Raw genomic sequence first — 21,170 nt, 5'->3', positions numbered from 1 at the left:
AAGAGGACGTTCCAGTTTTGCCGGAATCAACTCCTGAGAATGAACGTTTTTTAGTGACTGAGGCATGGAAGCAATCAAATTTCTTATGCAAGAATTACATTCTTAGCGGACTGGAGGATGATCTTTACAACGTCTATAGTAATGTGAAAACTTCGAAAGAACTATGGGAGGCGTTGGAAAAGAAGTATAAAACCGAGGATGTCGGTTTGAAGAAGTTCGTTGCAGCTAAGTTTTTGGACTATAAGATGGTAGACAGCAAGCCTGTCATTACCCAAGTTCAAGAGCTGCAAGTTATCATTCATGATCTCCTTAATGAAGGTATAATCTGAATTAATACTTTTGTTGAAATTATTAATTCTGTTACTAATTATGAATTTTTTGTTGAAGGTTTGGTCATCAATGAGGCGTTTCAAGTTACAGCAATGATTGAGAAGTTGCCTCCTTTATGGAGGGACTTTAAGAACTACCTAAAACACAAGCGCAAGGAGATGATTCTCAAAGATCTCATTGTTCGATTGAGGATCGAAGAGGACAATAAAGCTGCAGAAAAGAAGACATGTGGGAACTCATTGAAACTGCTCCAACTAATCCGAAGAAGCAGAAGAAGTCTTCTGGACCAAACAACTATCCCAGCAAGAAGAAATTCAAGGGAAACTGCCACAACTATGGAAAGGTTAGACACAAAGCTGCAGAATGCCGTGCTCCAAAGAAAGAGAAGAAAAAGGGTCAAGCAAATATGGTTCAAACAAATGATGATATTGATGACTTATGCTCTATGTTGTCTGAATGCAACTTAGTGGGAAATCCTAAGGAGTGGTGGATTGATTCTGGTGCCACCCGCCATGCTTGTGCTGTTAGAGAAGCATTTGCTTCATATGCTCCCGTTGGACCCAACAAGACCATTTTTATGGAAAATTCTGCAACGGCCAAAATTGAAGGTTATGGAAAGATATTCCTGAAAATGACCTCTGGCAAGGTGGTGACTCTGAACAATGTTTGTCATGTTTCTGAAATACGGAAGAACTTAGTTTCTATTTTACTTCTCGTCAAGAACGGATTTAAGTGTGTTTTTGTTTCAGACAAAGTTGTAATAAGTAAGAACGAGATGTACTTACGAAAAGGTTACCTTACTGAGGGTTTTTTTAAGCTGAATGTAATGGTTATTGACAATAATAAAATTTCAGCTTCTTCTTACTTACTTGAGTCAAATTATTTATGGCATATACTTTTTGGATATATCAATTATAAAACCTTGCGAAAAATGATTAATTTGGAAGTATTGCCTAAGGTGAATGCGATAAATCAAAATGTCAAATATGTGTGGAATCTAAGTATGTTAAACATCCTTATAAGTCAGTTGAAAGGAATTCAAAGCCTTTAGACTTAATTCATACAGATATTTGCGACATGAAGTCAATACTATCTCGCGGTGGAAAGAAGTATTTCATAACTTTTATTGACGACAATACTCGACATTGCTATGTTTACTTACTTAATAGTAAAGATAAAGCAATAGATGTATTCAAACAATACAAAAATGAAGTTGAAACGCAACTTAACAAGAAAATCAAAATGATAAGAAGTGATAGGGTTGGTGAACACGAATCTCCTTTTGAAGAGATATGCTTAGAATATGGAATTATTCATCAAACAACAACTCCTTACACGCCTCAATCCAATGGGATTGTGGAAAGAAAGAATCGATCATTAAAGGAAATGATGAATGCTTTGTTGATAAATTCTGGTTTGCCACAGAATTTATGGTGGGAAGCCATTCTTACGGCTAACCGGATATTAAATCGAGTACCCCATAGCAAAACGCAATCCATTTCTTATGAAAAATGGAAAAGAAGGAAGCCCAACTTGAATTATTTTAAAGTGTGGGGGTGTTTGGCAAAAGTGCAAGTCCCTAAACCCAGGAGGGTAAAGATCGGACCACAAACTGTTGATTGTGTTTTCATAGGATATGCAACTAATAGTAAAGCATATCGATTTCTGGTGCATAAATCAGAAAATCCCGGTATTTATAATAATACGGTTATAGAATCAAATAATGTTGAGTTCTTCGAGAATATATATCCGTATAAAAAGGAATGTGAGTCGATTGGTGAAGGATCTAAACGACGTCGGGAAGAAACAAAAGAAAGTACGTATAATCTGGAGGATCCAAGACGTAATAAACGTCAAAGAACGTCTACTTCATTTGGACCAGATTTTGTGACTTTCTTATTGAAAAATGAGCCTAGAACATTTAAAGAAGCTATGTCTTCTTCGGAATCATTATTTTAGAAAAAGGCAGTCAATAGTGAAATAGAATTCATACTGAACAACCATACATGGGAATTGGTTGATCTTCCTCCAAGCAATAAACCATTGGGTTCTAATTGGATTTTTAAGAGGAAAATGAAAGATGATGGTACTATTGACAAATATAAGGCAAGACTTGTGGTCAAAGGATATAGACAACGAGAAAGTCTTGACTATTTTGATACATACTCTCCAGTTACAAGAATTACGTCCATACGAATATTAGTAGCATTAGCTGCGGTATATGGTCTTGAAATTCATCAAATAGACGTTAAAATGGCCTTCTTAAATGGAGATTTGGACGAAGAAATTTACATGGAACAACCTGAAGGGTTTGTAGTTCCAAGTAAAGAAAAGAAGGTATGTAGACTTGTTAAGTCACTTTACGGACTAAAACAAGCACCCAAACAATGGCATGCAAAATTTGACTAAACAATGTTGTCAAATGGTTTTAAGATAAATGGATGTGATAAATGTGTGTACATTAAAAATGTTGCAAATCACAGTCATTGTTTGCTTATATGTGGATGATATACTGATAATGAGTAATGACATTGCCAACATAAATACGACCAAGCGTATGATAACTAGCAAGTTTGATATGAAACACTTGGGAGTTGCCGATTTAATTCTGGGTATTAAGATCCATAAGACTTCTCAAAGTCTGGCGTTGTCGCAATATCATTACATAAAAACAGTACTTGAAAAATTCAAATACTTAGATTTTAAAGTTGCAAAGACTCCAATTGACGTGAATCTTGCACTTGCAAAGAACAAAGACCAAAGCATATCACAATTGGATTATGCTCGTGTGGTGGGATGTTTAATGTATATCATAAATTGTACTCAACCAGATATAGCTTGTGTTGTAAGTAAATTGAGTTGGTACATGAGTAATCCAGGTCAATCTCATTGGATGGGGATGAAACGGGTTTTGGAATATTTAAAATATATTCAAGAATTTGCTTTGCACAACAGTAATTATCATGCGGTGATTGGGGATACTGTGATGCAAATTGGATCACCGATTCAACTGATTCTAAGTCCACAAGCGGATATGTATTCACTATTGGTGGAGGAGCGGTATCTTGGAAGTCATCCAAATAAATGTGTATTGTCCTCTCTACAATGGAGGCTGAATTTATAGCCTTAGATAAAGTCGGTGAAGAAGCTGAATGGCTCCGGAATTTCTTGGAAGATATTCCATTTTAGCCCAAACCGTTAGCACCAATATGCATACATTGCGATAGTCAAGCGGCAATTGGAAGGGCTGGGAGCGTTATGTATAACGGTAAATTTCGTCGTATACGGCGAAGACATAAAACCGTTAGGCAGCTACTCTCTAGGGAGATCATCACAATTGACTACGTAAAGTCAAGCGACAATGTGTCGGATCCACTTACTAAAGGCTTAACTAGAGAGGTTGAAAGATCATCGAGGGGAATGGGACTATGGCCGAGGACAAGTTATTGTGACGGTAACTCTACCTAGAAGACTGGAGATCCCAAGATCTAAGTTCAATAAGATCAAACAAAGTCATTAATGACGGTTCAACATTGTCAACTAAAATGTTTTGGTCCATTCTCGCGATGAGATAATGTTCGTACCAAGGATAAAGTATTAAGGCTTTTTAATGGTTTCTAAATTTGATATGGGGTATATCAAATAGTGTATCTACGGGATGACACGTTTAGGAATCACCTATGTAAGTGTGAAGTGTTAGCCGCTTCACGGAGAACTTTGTAAGGACAGTTCTCTACGCACTTATGAAACCAGGCGGTCTTAATGGCTGAAACGAACACAACAATGAGAACCAAAGACGGTTAAGGGTTGATTGTATGACTTATGGTTGTCTACGTATACACCAAAGTTCTACGGTTCAAAGATATCAAATCTACCGATTGATCGAGTGTATCTGACATAAATTCACTAAGAAAAGTTCAAAGGGAAACCTACTTATCCATATGCGATTAATCCTTGCTTGTAAATCATATAATTTTTCATGCATATTTTCGTGATATAGTCATTCCCCATTCATGTAGGGGATTGTTGGGTTTAAGCCTCTTAGAGCTTAAAAGAGGGTGAATGGAAAATGGGGAAGGAAATGACATTTTTATTTTCCCACATTAACAAAGGGACATTGTCCCATATTGGAGGAGGAAAAAACTTTTAATGGGTATATATACAATTGCTCTTCTTCTAAATCTTAAAAAGTTAAGAAGAAGGCAAGCCTCGTGCCGCCGTCGTCGTCGCTCGGCTCGGCTTTGGATTTAGATTTGGATTTGGATTTGGTCAAATGATCGATTGATTGATTAATTTTTTTGGACCAAATTTATTTGTTAATATTAACGCAATATTAATTAATCCAAATTAGACCGTTACTGTAACGGTAATTCAATTTTCCTTCGTTTTAATTTTTCCGTTATAATTTGAATTTAGCGGTTTGCATAAATGGCCGTTTTACAAAATAACCATTTTGAATTTGGTTGTTTGCATAAATGGTCGTTTTACAAAACAATCATTTTGAGTTGCAACCTTACCTGAAGAGTTGTAACTCTTCAGTATAACCCAACGCTTTGGCTATAAATACATGAACTCTTCCTCAGATTTTTCTTACGAATAATTTTAACTTTTCCTTCTTCATTCTGCATTATTTTAACAGAGAAGAAAATAGTAAGTGTGATTTACTACTGTTCTTTGAGTTCGTTGGTCACTGGGATTTAAGTTACTTAAGGAAACACTGTGAATTCAGTGGGCTCATATTCATTTTCTGTTCTTCTACATTTCTGATTTTTTCCATTGCTACTGGTTTTGAATATATTTTCGTATACAGATTACTAACAGTTTCTAGTACTCCATCCAGTATTATCAAAGCGTTTCTTTTTTCAATTCTGTTTTTCTCTATTTTGCGAGCAACTACCAATCTACTACTCTGAAGTTAGACGATTAAACAACAACAACCTACCCAATATAATCAAGTGGAGTTTGGGAAGTAAAGTATGTATGCAGACCTTATCCCTACTTTGTTAAAATAGAGAGGTTGTTTTGGTAGATTCTCGGCTCAATGAAAGCTTAATCATAGTAATTATGATAAAGAAATACGGCGGTGGAGAAGCAGTTAGGTGATTTAACAAAGTCATAAAAGAAAATTACTCTGGATGATTTGCTGTTATAGCCCTTATCTCTTTGAGAGACTCTGGTTCTCTTGGGTAAACACTAGTCTCCAAAACATACTGGCAGCGTTTCAAAAGAAATGATAATTAGTAAAGTTGAACAAAAGAATGGAAAGGAGGGGGGTGGCAAGAATCTGAAATAAAAATGTATGTACCTGATACAATTCGTCACTCTGCAATAACCCCTTACCGTCCCACGGTGAAACTTCATCCAATAAAAATAATCGAAAAATAATCGATAGAGCCCAAGTATCTGAGATTGTGACTCTAAGCACAAGACAGGAGTGTTCAATTAAAAAAAAAATTGAAAGCTGCCAAACAAGATTATGCATATATTTATATCTCGACCGACTATTTTTAATTTAAGCGGTTTGATGACGGCTGTTTGGATTAATTCGTCATCATATAATTATGCTGAAAATGATGATTGATAACTAATTCCGTAAAGACAAAAAGAAGGGGAAAAAAGCTTGACCTACAAAGTGTTGAATGCGTTTAAATGATAATTCTATGAAGCTTCAACTTCCAAGCAAAGAGGACCGCATGCACATTAAATTTACTTCGAATTGAAGGAACTCGTCAATTAAAGTTGTTGGGATATATACTATTAACCATGAGTTTGATTTATATATAGTATTTAATATGAAATAATTATTCAGTTTTAATAAAGTTTTAAATATATCATATATTAGTCTGTGTCATTTGCTTATATAGTTGATGATTTAGTGTATAGAGTTTAGCTTATACACGAAAGATTAAATCATCGGTTCTTATAAGTATAAAGTTTGAGTTCACAATCTAATGATGTAATTGGACAAATCATCGTGGTTGATTATAGCACAAGATTAAATATAATTTATCTTGATTATGAGAATGGTTTAATTCCAACTTCTTGTGCTATTACATTTTGTATGTATTGAACGGACCAAGTAGAGATAAATATTTTATACTAACTTAATAAAATAAACTCTCTAGCCATTAAATATACTTATACTCTTAATCTTGATATAATTATTATTAGTTGTGTATATTATTATTGTTTTGATTTATTAGCGAGATTCTTTCGTGGGTCAATATGCCTGGTAAATTGAATAATAATAATGTACATTGGCGAAGTAATAGTTAGTTGATGGAATCCATGTCTCGGTTTAGAGATTGATGATACACCTTTATAAAAGCTTATAAGTTTTTATGTGTAAACCCGGCCAGTGGATTTTGTATCCGACATATGAAATAAGTTAAATGAAAGTCTAAAGGAAATAATCAATAAATTAAATCATCAGTAATTTAATTTAATTGATTAGTATCTGAATCTTAACATGGGGAGTTAAATAATATTTAATGGATGAATTTCAAAATTGAATAAGGAGTGCAATTATGAATTTTTAGTGGAATAATTCGTAATTAATTATGTTGGATATTAATTTCATAATTTGAAGCCTTGTTAATTAAATTCTGTGGTCCCTGTTGTGCCTAAATAATAGGAAATAAATGAATCTTTTTTCTGGTGGAAAGAAAAACCTAACAGGTTTTGGAAAAGGGTTTTAACCCTTAAAACTTGTGCTATAAATACAAAAAGTTTTCGACCTAGAGGAGAGAGTGATGGTGGCCGAAATTTTGAGCCAAATTTTCCTAGAAATTTCGCCCACACAAAATTGTTATTTTCAGGTATTATTTGGGTAACACAGTAGAAGACTCTGGAACGTTCGAGGATCACGATTGTGCGGGGGGTGGAGGTTCCATTGAGAAGTTATGGAACTGAAGGCTCACGTGTAGAAGAGATGTGTTCACGCTTCAAGAGGTAACCCGTGAAATAACGTATATGCTAGTTGTTTAGATTACATGTGATTTTGATACTGGGATTGCTTCTGTTGCTTATAATAATCTATCAATTGGTATCAGAGCCCACTCACATCTAATTAGATAACTAAGTTTTTCATGAAACCGAAATATTATGTGCGTTTTTGAATTACAAGTATATGTTGTTTTCTTAAAAACTGCACTGTTGTTTTGTGAATTAACTGTGCATAAAATTTTGGATTATTCTTGTAATCACGAGATATCTGTTTTTTATTGATATTTGATTGGGATGATCTGGATATTTTGGTAAACTCTAGAAAAACGCAAAACCTGATTTTGACCGAATTGCCGGTATTTTCGGAGGTCACCGAACTTGATGGACTCCGATTGAGCCGAAATTTGGTGAGTCCATCGAAAACGACGTGGTGAGAAAAACTAACTTCTTTAGCAGTGAATCATGGTGATTTTAGGCGTTTTGAGGTCGTTTGGACTGTGTTTTAGATTTTTTTTATTTTTTGAAAATTATTTCTTAATAATTTTAATTTGTTTTTAATTCAATGGTGGTGGGGTGACTCCCCATGGTCTCCATGATTAAATACTGGTGATATAATGGGTTTACACATTGACCATTAGTAAATAGACGTGTTGTATTAAATTCAATAATAGAGGTGTAGGATTTTATTGAATAGGTCTTACAAGGTATACTTGATATTGTGTGATGATATAATTATTTTGTAAGAAAGTGAAATCCTCTGTTTGATATCGTGGATGACTAATGATTGGTGCGTTTGACATATTTGTGCATAAAAAATTTCTCAAATTTTAGTTTATGTTTTTCATGCCCTACGTGATTACTAGTCTTGGATTTTCGATTAAAACAAAATGTGTTCTCTGGTTGGAGGTTGTAATTAAATGAAATATGACGGTATTTTGTATGAGTTTTTATATTATTGGCATAGCTTTTAAGCTCTGGTCCATAATCTGCCATAAAATAATTTTATGAGCTACATGTATCTTCACTCGTAAATTAAAAATTTTGTGATTAATAAATAGTTACCACTAAAGTGGTTTGTTTATTTGAACTCATGAAAAATTCTTAAAAAAATTGTACATGTAAAATTATGTCTATTCATAGATTGAGCATTATGATTAATAAGCAGGATCCACAAAATGGTCTATTTATTTGAGTCATTAAAATCTTCTTAATGTACCATGTGAAAATTAATTATCCTTGATAAATCTACATTAGTGGTGGAGGTTCTTAACTAGAAAAAGAGTTTTTTCTTTGGGTACTAGTGAGACCAACTCCACCCATGAGAAAAGATATTGGGGTTTTCGCCGAACGGGAGAAAATATAATATCTCAGGTTCTTGTGTATTTAATAAAAGGATAATTTATTGCAAAAGGAGATACAATGTATCCTAAAAATAGGAAGAACATAATATATATGCCTTGAACTCATATTATAATTATAAGGAGAATGGAAATCAATATCATATTTATTTTAATTCATGAAACTACTTAAAAACGGTTATTCTCCGAGTTTAATTACAGACTGGTGGTCATGAATTTGACGAACTCCGATTGACCTGAAACTTGGTAGGTTCATCAAAAACGATCTAGTGAGAAAAACTCACTGTTATGCAGTGAATCATGCTGTTTTCGGCATTTTGAGATCGTTTAGATGGGTTTTCAAGCAGTTTATTAAATTGAATTTGTTATAAATATGAAAACTTATTCTTTATATATCGGCTATATTTGTGTTAAATCTGAAACATGATGATTTAACTTGATATTATATATAGCAAGAATGCAAATCACATGAATTTAATCCTAAATACGCCAAAAATAATTTATTCGAATTTGGTCTAATTTTTTGCGATCGTGAATTTCATGATCTCCGAATGACCTGAAATTCAGTAGGATCATCGAAAACGATCATTTAAGAAGAACTCACTGCTATGCAGTGAATCACATCGTATTTTGACGATTCGGGATCGTTTAGATGAGTTTTTTGGAGGTTTGGCAGATTAAAATGTGATTTACATACGAAAAGTTATTATTTTTATCATTTTATTTGTCTAATCTGGAACATGATAACACATGTTGATTTGACATGAATTGGTATATGATAAGAATGTAGGTCATATTTTAAATTCTAAAAAAAAATGCTTAAAATGGTAATTTTTCAAATTTTGTCGCAATTTTGGAGATGGTGATTTTAACGATCTCCGATTGATCTGAAATTTGGTAGGTTTATCAGAAATAGCCCAGTGATCAATACTCACTGCTATGCAGTGAATAATGTTAATTTTAGCATTTTAAGACGGTTTAAATGGGGTTTTGAGCATTTTTGTTTTAATTCTGGAACTTAATCATCAGAGAAAAGTTCGTGGTTGTGATAAAGTGGTGATAGGAATTAACTCCTATGGTCTCCATTTTTTATTTATAGTGAGATAATAAATTTACGCGTTAACATTAGGTCTTCGTCCATATCGGATAAATTTATTATAAACTCACTGGGTATATTTACTAGTTATTGATAACCTGTATTAACTCTCTATCTGACTTTAAGGGTTGAATCAATTTTGTAACTAAAATACAATCATGATTAAGTGGTGATAGAAATATATTTCTATGATATTCCACTATTGATTTCAAGTGAGTAATAAATTTATGTGTTGACTTTAGGTCTTCCTCCATATTGGATAAATTTATTGTAAGCTCACTAGGTGAAATACTAGTAATTGATATCATGTACTTACTCTCCATCTGAGTATACATGTTGGATCAATGGAACTAGAACTATTAATTATGATGTTCACTTGACTTAAATTAACAGAATACTCTCCATCTGAGTTGGGTCTGTTTTAATTATTGGAGTGAATAATCTGGCATTACATATGTATGTTGCATGAGTAGTTCTTTTCCCATCGAAATTGCTATTCAAGATGCATGAATACATATATGTATAGTATGTTTAAAATTTTCATATTAAAAGGTTATATACAATTGACTGAAAATAATAGTATACTTTCCATCTGAGTTGGTTCTGTTTCTTTCTGGATTGTATAATTTTTGTATTATGTAATATACTTTGCATGAATGATTCTTTTCCCATCGAAATTTGTTATTCAAGATGCGCGCGCGCGCGCGTGTGTGTATATATATATATTGAATGCAGTCTAAATTTTATTATTTAGTGTTTTGACTTATTATGATCTATTTAATATTTTTATCTCAACTCCACAATGACTTTATACAATTTGTCGTATTACTTGTTAAAATTTTCTTTTAGTGATAAGACATTAATTTAAAGGATGCAATATATGTATCTTTTGTTAGAAAGAATTTAATTCTGATTTTTGGGCAAAATAAGAGATGGATATTTGTCTTATTTTTCGAATAACTCTTGAGTTATTGAGCTTAATAAACATTTTATCTCTTATGATAAATGAATGCATGACCTTGTTATTGTATATTAATGTCTCTCCTGAACAGAACAATATTAGTCTACCTCATAAAAGAATATATTCTTAAAAATTGAGTAAAACTTATCTGTGCACTTTTGTCTAAGTCATATTAATCTGGATAGGATTTCAAGTTGGTCAAGGATGGACTTTAAAGTTCATTGAAAGTAGAGACACTATCAACTTGTGGATCCTGTCTAGAATAAAAATGACTAAAAGATATTTCCCTTTAAAAAGAAAAAAAAAGTTGGTGATAAGTTAGAATGAATCCCTTCTGATTTGTATGGTTCAATGAATATACTGGTAAGAGATTGTTTTGAGTATTTTTGTGACGTTCATAAATGTTACTCAAAATACTAATACATTTATTTGATGCACCGTAAGTCTAAATGATTTGAATAATTCAAGACTTTTAAAACTTGAAACGGAGAAGCACCAAGGAAATATATTAAGTTACTGCAATTTGATTGTAGTGGCGAGCACCTCTCTAAAGAGTTTTTTGTTACTTATCAGAATAAAAGATTAGATCTCAATTGTCTACACTGTAAACGCTATAATAGAGTGGTATGGTAGAAAGAAGAAATAAGTCTCTTTTGGACATGTATAGATTAATGAAGTGTTATTCAGATTTGCCTTATTCGTTTTTGGAATATTTCCTAGAAACTGCAAATTACATTCTGAATTTAGTTCCTTCTAAGTTAGTACCTGTAACATCTATAGAACTGTGGACTGAATGTAAGCTCAGTCTGTGGCATGTTCAGATATAGGATTGTCCCACATATGTGCTGAAAGGGAAAGCGGATATGTAAGTTAGAACTAAGAATGGATAGGTGCATGTTTATTGAATATCCAAGAAAACGAATGGAGTTTTTTTTTATTGTCCTAAAGAAAATAAGACAATTGTTAAAAACAAATACATTTTTCTAGATAAGGACTATTTAATAAACCATGTTCCTAGAAGTAAACTATTTTTACAGGAACTAGGCAAAGAAGTAACTAGATATTCAAGAACATCAAAAACCTACACATCGGAATTGACGTTCCATTATATTTAAGTAGTGGGAGAACGTTAATAGACATAATATGCTTTTATTGAGTGGGAGTGATGTTTGAACAAGTGAACACTATAGTAAGAAGTCACTAATATTTCAATGTCGTAAGGTAATGAAGGTAATATTAGTAGTATTTCGTCGTAGTGGGAGAATACTAAGGAAAATTGTAGTTCGGTGTACACTCTTGGATAGATTTAGTAACAGGATCCCTGAAGAGTTTAATACCAAACTAGACAGTTATGACAAAGAACTACTGGACAAAGATTGCATCAGAAATAACTTGGCAAGATTCTTTAACAAAACCTTATTTAGTGAAGACTTTTAATAGTCATATAAAAGAATGCCAGAGAAAGTTGTAGATGCATGGTTATGAGTCTAAGTGTGAGATTGTTGGGGCATATACTATTAACTATGTGTTTGGATATAGTATATTCTAACAATTGTCATGGTTAAAAGTCTAAGTGGGAGATTGTTAGGATATATACTATTAACCATGGGTTTGATTTAGATATAGTATTTATTATGAAATAATTATTTATTCAGTTTTAATAAAATTTTAAATAGATCATATATTAGTCTGTGTCCTTTGCTTATATAGTAGATGATTTAGTGTATAGAGTTTAGCTTATATACGGAAGATTAAATCATCGGTTCTTATAAGTATAAAGTTTGAGTTCACAATCTAATGATGGAATTGGATAAATCATCATGGATGATTGTAGCACAAGATTAAATATAATTTATCTTGATTATGGGAATGGTTTAATTTCAACTTCTTCTGCTAGTACATTTTGTATGTATTGAACGGACCAAGTAGAGAAAATTATTTTATACTGACTTAATAAAATAAACTCTCTAACCACTAAATGTACTTATACTCTTAATATTGATATAATTATTATTAGTTGTGTATATTATTATTATTTTGATTTATTAAAATGCGAGATTCTTTCGTGGGTCAATATGCTTGGTAAATTGGATAATAATAATGTACATTGGCGAAGTAATAGTTAGTTGATGGAATCCATGTCTCAGTTTAGATATTGATGATACACCTTTATGAAAACTTATAAGTTTTCATGTGTAAACTCGGTCGGTGGATTTTGTATCCGGCACATGAAATAAGTTAAACGAAAGTCTAAAAGAAATAATCAATAAATTAAATCATCAGTAATTTAATTTAATTGATTAGTATCTGAATCTTAACATGGGGAGTTAAATAAGATTTAATGGATGAATTTTAAAATTGAATAAGGAGTGCAATTACGAATTTTTAGTGGAATAATTCGTAATTAATTATGGTGGATATTAATTTCGAAAATTAGAAATTAATTCCATAATTGGAAGCCTTGTTAATTAAATTATGTGGTCCCTGCTGTGCCTAAATAATAGGAAATAAAGGAATCTTTTTTCTCGGGGAAAGAAAAATCTAACAGGTTTTGAAAAAGGGTTTTAACCCTTAAAACTTGTGCTATAAATACAAAAAGTTTTCGACCTAGAGGAGAGAGTGATAGTGGCCGAAATTTTTAGCCATATTTTCCTAGAAATTTCGCCCACACGAAATTGTTGTTTTCGGGTATTATTTGGGTTACACAGTAGAAAACCGTGGAACGTTCGAGGATCACGATTGTGCGGGTGGTGGAGATTCTATTGAGAAGTTATGGAAATGAAGGCTCACGTGTAGAAGAGATATGTTCACGCTTCAAGAGGTAACCCGTGAAACCCCGTATATACTAGTTGTCTAGATTACATGTGATTTTGATACTGGAATTGCTTCCGCTTCTGCTGCTTATAATAATCCATCAAAAATATGGTTTTTAAAGTTTGTGGTTGGTCCATATTTGTCCAGATATAATCCTTTACTTCAAATTGTTAATGAAATTGGCCATGTGCAATGCAAAATCCAGAAATCAAAGGAAGCCATGTGTTTTTTAATTTGTCTTTCTTATAAGTTACTAAAAATTAAATATCTGAATTAATCAATATAAATGTTTTATATTATATAGTAAGATGTCAAAAAGGAAAACCAGCAAAGAAGGAGCAGATATAGGATGAAGAAATAAACCTTATCAGAAGCCTTAGATTGCAGATTCATCGTCGTCCTCAGCATATTATAGTTAGGGAGAGGCGAAAATGGCAGCTTTTTGGGTTGTAAAATTCCATTAATCCGCCGCAATGATTGTTTTTTTAAAAACAGCATTTGTAGCAGAAAAGTTAGGAGCTCCAACATACGCCATGTTTTTCAGAATAGATAGCCTTCGTTTACTCTCTCAACTCTATTTTTTCCTATTGCATCTTAAATCCTCCTCAATCTAAAGCTTCTAGCTTTATCTCTCTGCAAAATTTAATAAACAGACGCGAAATTATGTTGAACTGAACTCTCCTAAAATCAAACGGAAAGCACAATCAGTAATGATGATTAGTCGGCCAATGAGAGCTTAGAGAAAGAGTGTAGCAGCTAAAGGATAGGAATCCGGAGCTGCTGTGTCCACATTTAATATAGTATTGTCACCAACCCCTGCTTCGGTAATCCACGTGTTTTCTTCCTATTTGCCATTAATACCACGTTTTTTTTTCGTTCTTAAAAGATTGTTTTTTTCGTTTGCAGGTTTTATGAGCTTCAAAATTAAGTCTGGGAAGTTTTTTTTTTTACTCAAAAGTGTTTTTAGTGAAAAATAATTTCTGTTTAGCTAATTAATTCGAAAATAATTTATCAGCAGCAATTAGTGTTTGGTCAAGCTTTTAAAACTGCTTTTAAGGATATTTTCTCAAAAATGCTTTAAAAAAAATATTTTTGGAGAGAATTACTTTTTTTTGCTTCTTTTTCTTCTACTTATCCTCAAAAGCACTTTTTTTTTCAAATTTTAAAGTATAGGAAGACGACGAATTGCAAATTATTCGATTTAAAGTGTTTTGATCACTTTTTGAAAAAAGGATTTCAATCGAAAGAAAACTTTTTGATCAAATTCTGTTAAATTGTTATCAGAATTGTTATCACAATTTAACAAGTCTTCTAAGATTTTAACAAAATCTGTTCAAATATTGATTACTAGAATCCTTTATGAAGATTAGTGAGTGCAGTGTTGAATGATTTGAGATGGGGATGCATATATTACAACAAATAAAAAATAAAATTAGGTGTAAAATGAACACGATAATCTTCTTATATTGGTTAAATTCAAATGTTAAGCCTACATCCATTCCTCTTAACTCACATGGGGTTCTAGTACTCTTCATGTTTACTTGGTCACAAGCTACTAGTGGCTTTCACATATATATATATATATATAGCCACCACAAAATTAATTATATTTACTCACAAATCACATACGAGCACTATATAAGCTCTATCCCAATCAATAATTATGTCTAAATTAAGGTTTATATTTGCACAATTATAGAATAGGAATAAAATTAAACCTTGGCCTAAAAATAGACATTTGTGTAAATGCGCCATCGGGTTTAGTTTAGGACAAAATACAAAATTGGTAGGTCCACCTAACCTAACAGCATTTGCTACCCAAAAAATAAATAAAATATGTATATTATATATATATAGTACACATATATACACATATATACAGCATATATATATATATATATATATATATATATATATATATATATATATATATTATCTATTATAATTTTTTTTGAGCGGCTAAAAATGTACATTTCTCTTTAATTTAACAGATTAAAGGCCACTCTTGTCCATCTACTTGGATCTTGGTGGGCTTGGCATTCACCGGGCGCTGACCCATTGGTCCAACTGCTGCGGCTCGTCTTGGGCGGCCTCCTTGTCAAGTCTCTTGCTCAATTATCATTGAGCATATACATAGAACCATTTTCTTATCCTTTTAGTTCTAGTTTGAAAGAAATCATAATATATCGGAAGCAAGCATATAACAATCTTTAGTTATCGTTTGGACATACATACTATTTACAAATAATGAAATACTCTTTGCAAAGATTTTTTTTTTTTTTTTTATGAATTTATCTATTATCTCAACTTTAACTTGCAATAAGGAATTTGTAATTGAAAAAACTGATTAAAAGAGTATTTCAGGAGAAATATTAATGACACTTGTAACTTGAGCTTCAACCACACTGTCGGTAACAATCAGGACATAATTGAATTTAGTAGTGTTGAATGTAATTACGCAGCAAACAACAGAAAAACAAACGAACTCCTATACAGTTGTGGAGTAAGATCTTCAGTTACCTTAGGTCCTATCAAATTATACAAACAACTGATATAAAGCAAATAAATGTCAATTGAATAAGCATTAATGAGGTTTGATCCTTTGGAAGTCAGAAAAATAAACGTAAACCAGTCAAAAGAGTAGTGTTTGTTTGGTATCTTAATAGAGATGTAGCAATTGACTTCTATTTTGCGGATCACTAACCCAATTAAAAGGGTCTAGTCGTCTAGAATTAATTGACTGAAAACTGTCCTAACTCCTAAGATGAGTAATAGCTTCTTGGAATCTTAATAAAGGTTAATATCCCACTTTCTTTCCTTTTCCTCTTTTTTCTCGTGTATGTAAATTTGTCATTGGAACTTAATCAATCTTGTGGAAATAACAGTAGGATCATCAGTTACAGTAGGATCATAAGTCACGAGTAGTGTTTTAAAAGGCGTGGGCGTAAGGCGAGGCGTTTTACATATGCCTTAGCGGGGCATAATTCCCGAGGCGTGGGGCGTAAGCCCCATAGGTATTTATTTTTTAATATTTTATAAAATAATATAATGACAGTAAATATTTATAAACAGGTAAAATTGTATAAATATTGAAGAAAACTATATATATGTGTGCTCCATCCCCACAAAAAACTAATCAAAACAATATATTATACGTTACTTACAAGCACAAGTAATTTGAGTCAAAGAATAAAAATTTTTATAGGGAGGAACAAAAAGGATGATTAACCTGCAATTTGAATTTTGAATTTGCTGCTATGAAGAAGAATGTAGTTCTCTTTGTATTTGTTAAAAAATATATATATATATATATATATATATATATATATATATATATATTTGTTGCTTTTGGGAGATATTAGCAGACTAGCGGACAAGATAAAATATTGAGAAAACCATGAATTAGGGCTTAAATAAATAAAAAAAGGTCTTTACTTTTAAATTTAATACTTTTGAATTCCTTTTAAAACCTTTTGAGTAATTACCAAACTGACTTTTGAGAAATTGGGTATTATATGAAGAACTAATTCAACAATATTTCATTTTAATTAGAAAAAGTCTCAGGGCTTACTCCTTACTAAAAAATCGCGCCCCGAACGTCCGGGCGTACGCCTCGAACGCCCGGACGTACGCTCCAAATTGCGGGGCGTACGCCTCTGGAGACTTTCGCCCCACACTATCGCCCCGCAACATTTTTGGTATGCCTCGCCCCGGGGCTCGCCTCAAAAACGCCTTTTAAAACAGAGGTGACGAGTTAGGAATTTGAATCAAATTACAAAAACGACATCTAGAAATTTTTCTCACATTTAGGGAATTCAATAGCCTATATATAAACAAAAAAAAAACTATTTTTATACTATACACACAATATATTTTTCAACCGAGGAGCATCAAGTGAATCCCCTTGGCCAGCATGTGGCACTGGCACATGTTCTGCCTTTGAAGGTAAGGGCGGAGCCACTATGTTGGTTGCGTTTTTTATCGAACTCAATAATCTTTGTTCAAATCTTGTATTTGTATTAAAAAATTCAATAAATATGTACAAATTATTAATTTAAAATTTATTAACTTAAAAAAATTAAAATCTCGAATCCATAAGGTTCAAATTCTAACTTAATCTCTGCCCGAATATCATGACCTCGTAAAATTAATTGAATTACGCGTAAGTGAATTCCAACAAGTGGATACAAACACCACGATTGTAGAAAATATCATGGAATGAAGGCAAAAGAAAAACAAATAAAGAAATAAAGGTGCGCCATCCCATGCATGACAAAAGAGAGTGGTCTGATCATTATATTTGCTGATCGAAGAGGCAGTTGTTCATATATGTTGCAATAGTATTCCATGATTTCATTGCATTGAGCTGCTGAAAACTGGAATACTGGGACTGGTGACTCTGGGAGGCTAATCCAAGGCAAAAAATAATAATAATATCACCAATAAACCAATCTCTCTCGTAAATGAGAAATATAACCCACACCCTATACACTATTGGAAATAGAAGTTCTGACATACTTTCTTCAAACCACATAAAAGCAATTAAAAACCAAAAGACCCTTTTTTCCCTTAAATTATTTGGGAAGGATTTAAAAATAAAAAATAAAAATAAATATATATATATATATAAAGAGAGAGAGAAAAAAGAAATTAATATAATAATAGCACTACAAAACCATTATTTTAATATATTTGGTATTCGTTCCGTTTCAAATTATTTGTCGTATTACACGATTCTTAAGAAATATTAATTAAAATGAGTTTTTAATTATTTTATCCTCATTTATGTCTTAAAATATAACCTCTTTTCATTGAATATTTATTATATTTATGTGCTATCTCCATTTTCAAGAACAATTACTAGGGTAAAGTGAAGAAAAAAATTAATTTCGTCTTGAACTTATAAAATAACGAATAATTTGAGACAATTATTTTTAGATATCTCGACCGATAATTTGAGACGGTGGAGTATATTTTAAAGAATTAAAAGATACAAAGAAAATGACCAATAAAATAAAGAGAAAACAAAAAATTAAAACCCCACCTCAATAACCTTTATTAATATTTGTCCAATCCTCTCTTCACCCCTAAAACCAAACCAATTCGTTCAGAGATATTAACTAAAGCAGTTTCTCTCAGGAATTCTCAGTACTAAAACAAAGAAAACCTATAGGAAAAGAAATCAAGAAAACCAGCTAACAAAGATTTCTCTGTTTTATCTTGTTTTGAAGTAGCTATGTGCAATCCAAATACCACTCCTAAGTTCACCAATATCTCTAAGATTGATCAAAAACCACCAATATTATCATCACAAAAATCCACTCAACCCCACTTATTTATTGATCTTTTATCACTACCCCAAGAAAATCCCAAACAAATGCATGAAAAAATAACAGCATCACAAATCATCCAAGAAAGCAGAGAAGTTTTCAAACTTGCTTTCCCCATAGCACTCACTGCCTTAATCCTTTACTCTCGCTCCATTCTTTCTATGCTTTTCCTTGGCCATCTCGGTGATACTGAGTTAGCCGCTGGCTCTTTAGCTATTGCATTTGCTAATATTACTGGTTATTCAGTACTCTCTGGTCTTGCTTTAGGTATGGAACCTCTTTGTTCCCAAGCTTTTGGTGCTCAACGTCCCAAACTTCTGTCTTTAACTTTACAAAGGTCTGTTGTTTTCCTTCTTTGTTGTTGTTTGCCCATTACATTCCTTTGGCTAAACATTTCCCACATTTTACTTTATTTACACCAAGACCCCAACATCACCCGATTAGCTCATACCTATCTTGTTTTTTCACTCCCCGACCTTATTACTAATTCCTTTTTTCACCCTATACGTATTTACCTTCGAGCTCAAGGTATTACGTACCCGCTCACGTTAGCTTCTTTAGCGGGCACCGTTTTACATTTGCCCCTTAATTATTTGCTTGTCTCTTCGCTTCAACTTGGTGTAGCAGGAGTTGCGATTGCTTCCGCCACGTCGAACATGGCGGCACTCGTCGCACTTTGTTTTTACGTCATACACGACAAACCGACATGGACCAAACCTAGCCTTGAGTGCTTGACCGGTTGGATGCCCCTGGTTCGATTAGCCGCACCGAGTTGTGTTTCGGTTTGCCTAGAGTGGTGGTGGTACGAGATCATGATATTGTTGTGCGGACTACTTGTGGACCCCAAAGCCACCGTGGCATCCATGGGTATTTTGATCCAAACCACCTCTTTCCTCTATGTATTTCCCTCTTCTCTTAGTTTTGCAGTGTCTACTCGGGTCGGTAATGAACTTGGTGCAAACCGACCCGACAAGGCTCGGGTATCCGCTACGGTGTCAATCTTGTTGGCGGGTTTGATGGGCTTATCAGCTATGGTTTTTGCAACTACAATGAGAAATATATGGGCTAAAATGTTTACTTACGATGCACGAATTATAGAAATGACGTCGGTGATTTTACCCATACTAGGATTGTGTGAGCTAGGTAACTGTCCGCAAACCGTAGGATGTGGAGTTGTGCGGGGGACTGCGCGGCCAACCACGGCGGCGAATGTGAACCTTGGCGCATTCTATCTAGTGGGAATGCCTGTGGCTATTGGGCTTGGATTCTGGTTAGGATTGGGTTTTGTTGGACTTTGGGTCGGGTTACTTGCGGCCCAGGTTTGCTGTGCTGGGCTGATGTTGTATGTGGTAGGGACCACCAACTGGGATTGTCAAGCTATGAGAGCACAGGTGCTCACGTGCACCGGATGTGGTGGCAATCCTGTGCTTCCTCATTCTAACTATGATGATAAGGAGCCGCTGATTTGTGTGATGGTGACTTCATCAAACGCGGATACATAGGACTGGTTGTGAGCCAATAACGATTATATACTGATTCTTTTTCTTTGTTGTACCCTTCCTTTTTCTTTTTCTTTTTTTCATATCTAGTTTTGTTCTTTTCGTTTGGTGAATATAATAATGGAAATTGACAGTTCAATTTTTTCCTCTTTTTTCTAATCTTGACCGTCAGCTGTAGCATCTCTGATTTTCTTTCCTGGGTTAATTATCACATTTTAGTTCATAAAACATGGTAAAAGTAGTTTATCATAACCCCATTATGTTTTACTTTAGCTCTTTGCTTCCATAATAAAGCCCATTAATAAAGAGTAATTCAGAGGGAAGCTGGTAAATAAAAGGGTGAGTTAAAAATTTTGCAATGGTACAAATACTGTTCAGATAAAACTAATAATGAGGCAATCAATTGTGACGCCCATACGCAGGACTGGCCGATGAGGGGGTCAAACAGAGTTAGGGCTTGTTCGCCGGCAAGTTTTCGAAGAAGGCGTGCATATGTTAGATTAGGCGAATCCCACGTTAGATTAAAAAAGAAAAGTAAAAAACTTTATAAATCATAACACAAGTCACATGGTACGTGTTCTTTTGGGCTTGATGATGACGTATTTTAAGAGACAATTCCATCAGATCAGTTGGACCAAATCAGACAATACCTGCTATGAACTTGAATCCTGAAATCTAATTGTTCTGGGATGTTGTTGTTAAAAAGAATTGAGACAGAAACCCCATGAAAACTATAGAACATTACAAGTTATCCTTTGTGTACAATTTTCTCGCCTTTGTCCTATAAACGGAAAAAGGGGTCTGCAAAAGCAGGTGAGGCTGTACCTTTGCAGGGAG

At 33.3% G+C, this 21,170-nt stretch overlaps 1 protein-coding gene across 1 annotated transcript; it reads left to right on the top strand.

The window, feature by feature from the left end:
• The first annotated feature begins 18,646 nt into the window (after positions 1-18,646).
• LOC104111138 (protein DETOXIFICATION 51-like) lies at positions 18,647-20,474 on the top strand. Its single transcript, XM_009620751.4, has one exon. It carries the CDS (start codon positions 18,741-18,743, stop codon positions 20,334-20,336), a length of 1,596 nt encoding a protein of 531 aa, XP_009619046.1. The 5' UTR covers positions 18,647-18,740; the 3' UTR covers positions 20,337-20,474.
• The last annotated feature ends 696 nt before the right edge of the window (positions 20,475-21,170 follow it).

This window comes from Nicotiana tomentosiformis, chromosome 8, assembly GCF_000390325.3.
Source record: "Nicotiana tomentosiformis chromosome 8, ASM39032v3, whole genome shotgun sequence".
Lineage (NCBI taxonomy): Eukaryota > Viridiplantae > Streptophyta > Magnoliopsida > Solanales > Solanaceae > Nicotiana > Nicotiana tomentosiformis.
Note: the sequence above shows the minus strand (reverse complement) of the source record. Positions and strands in the feature narration are given on the sequence as shown.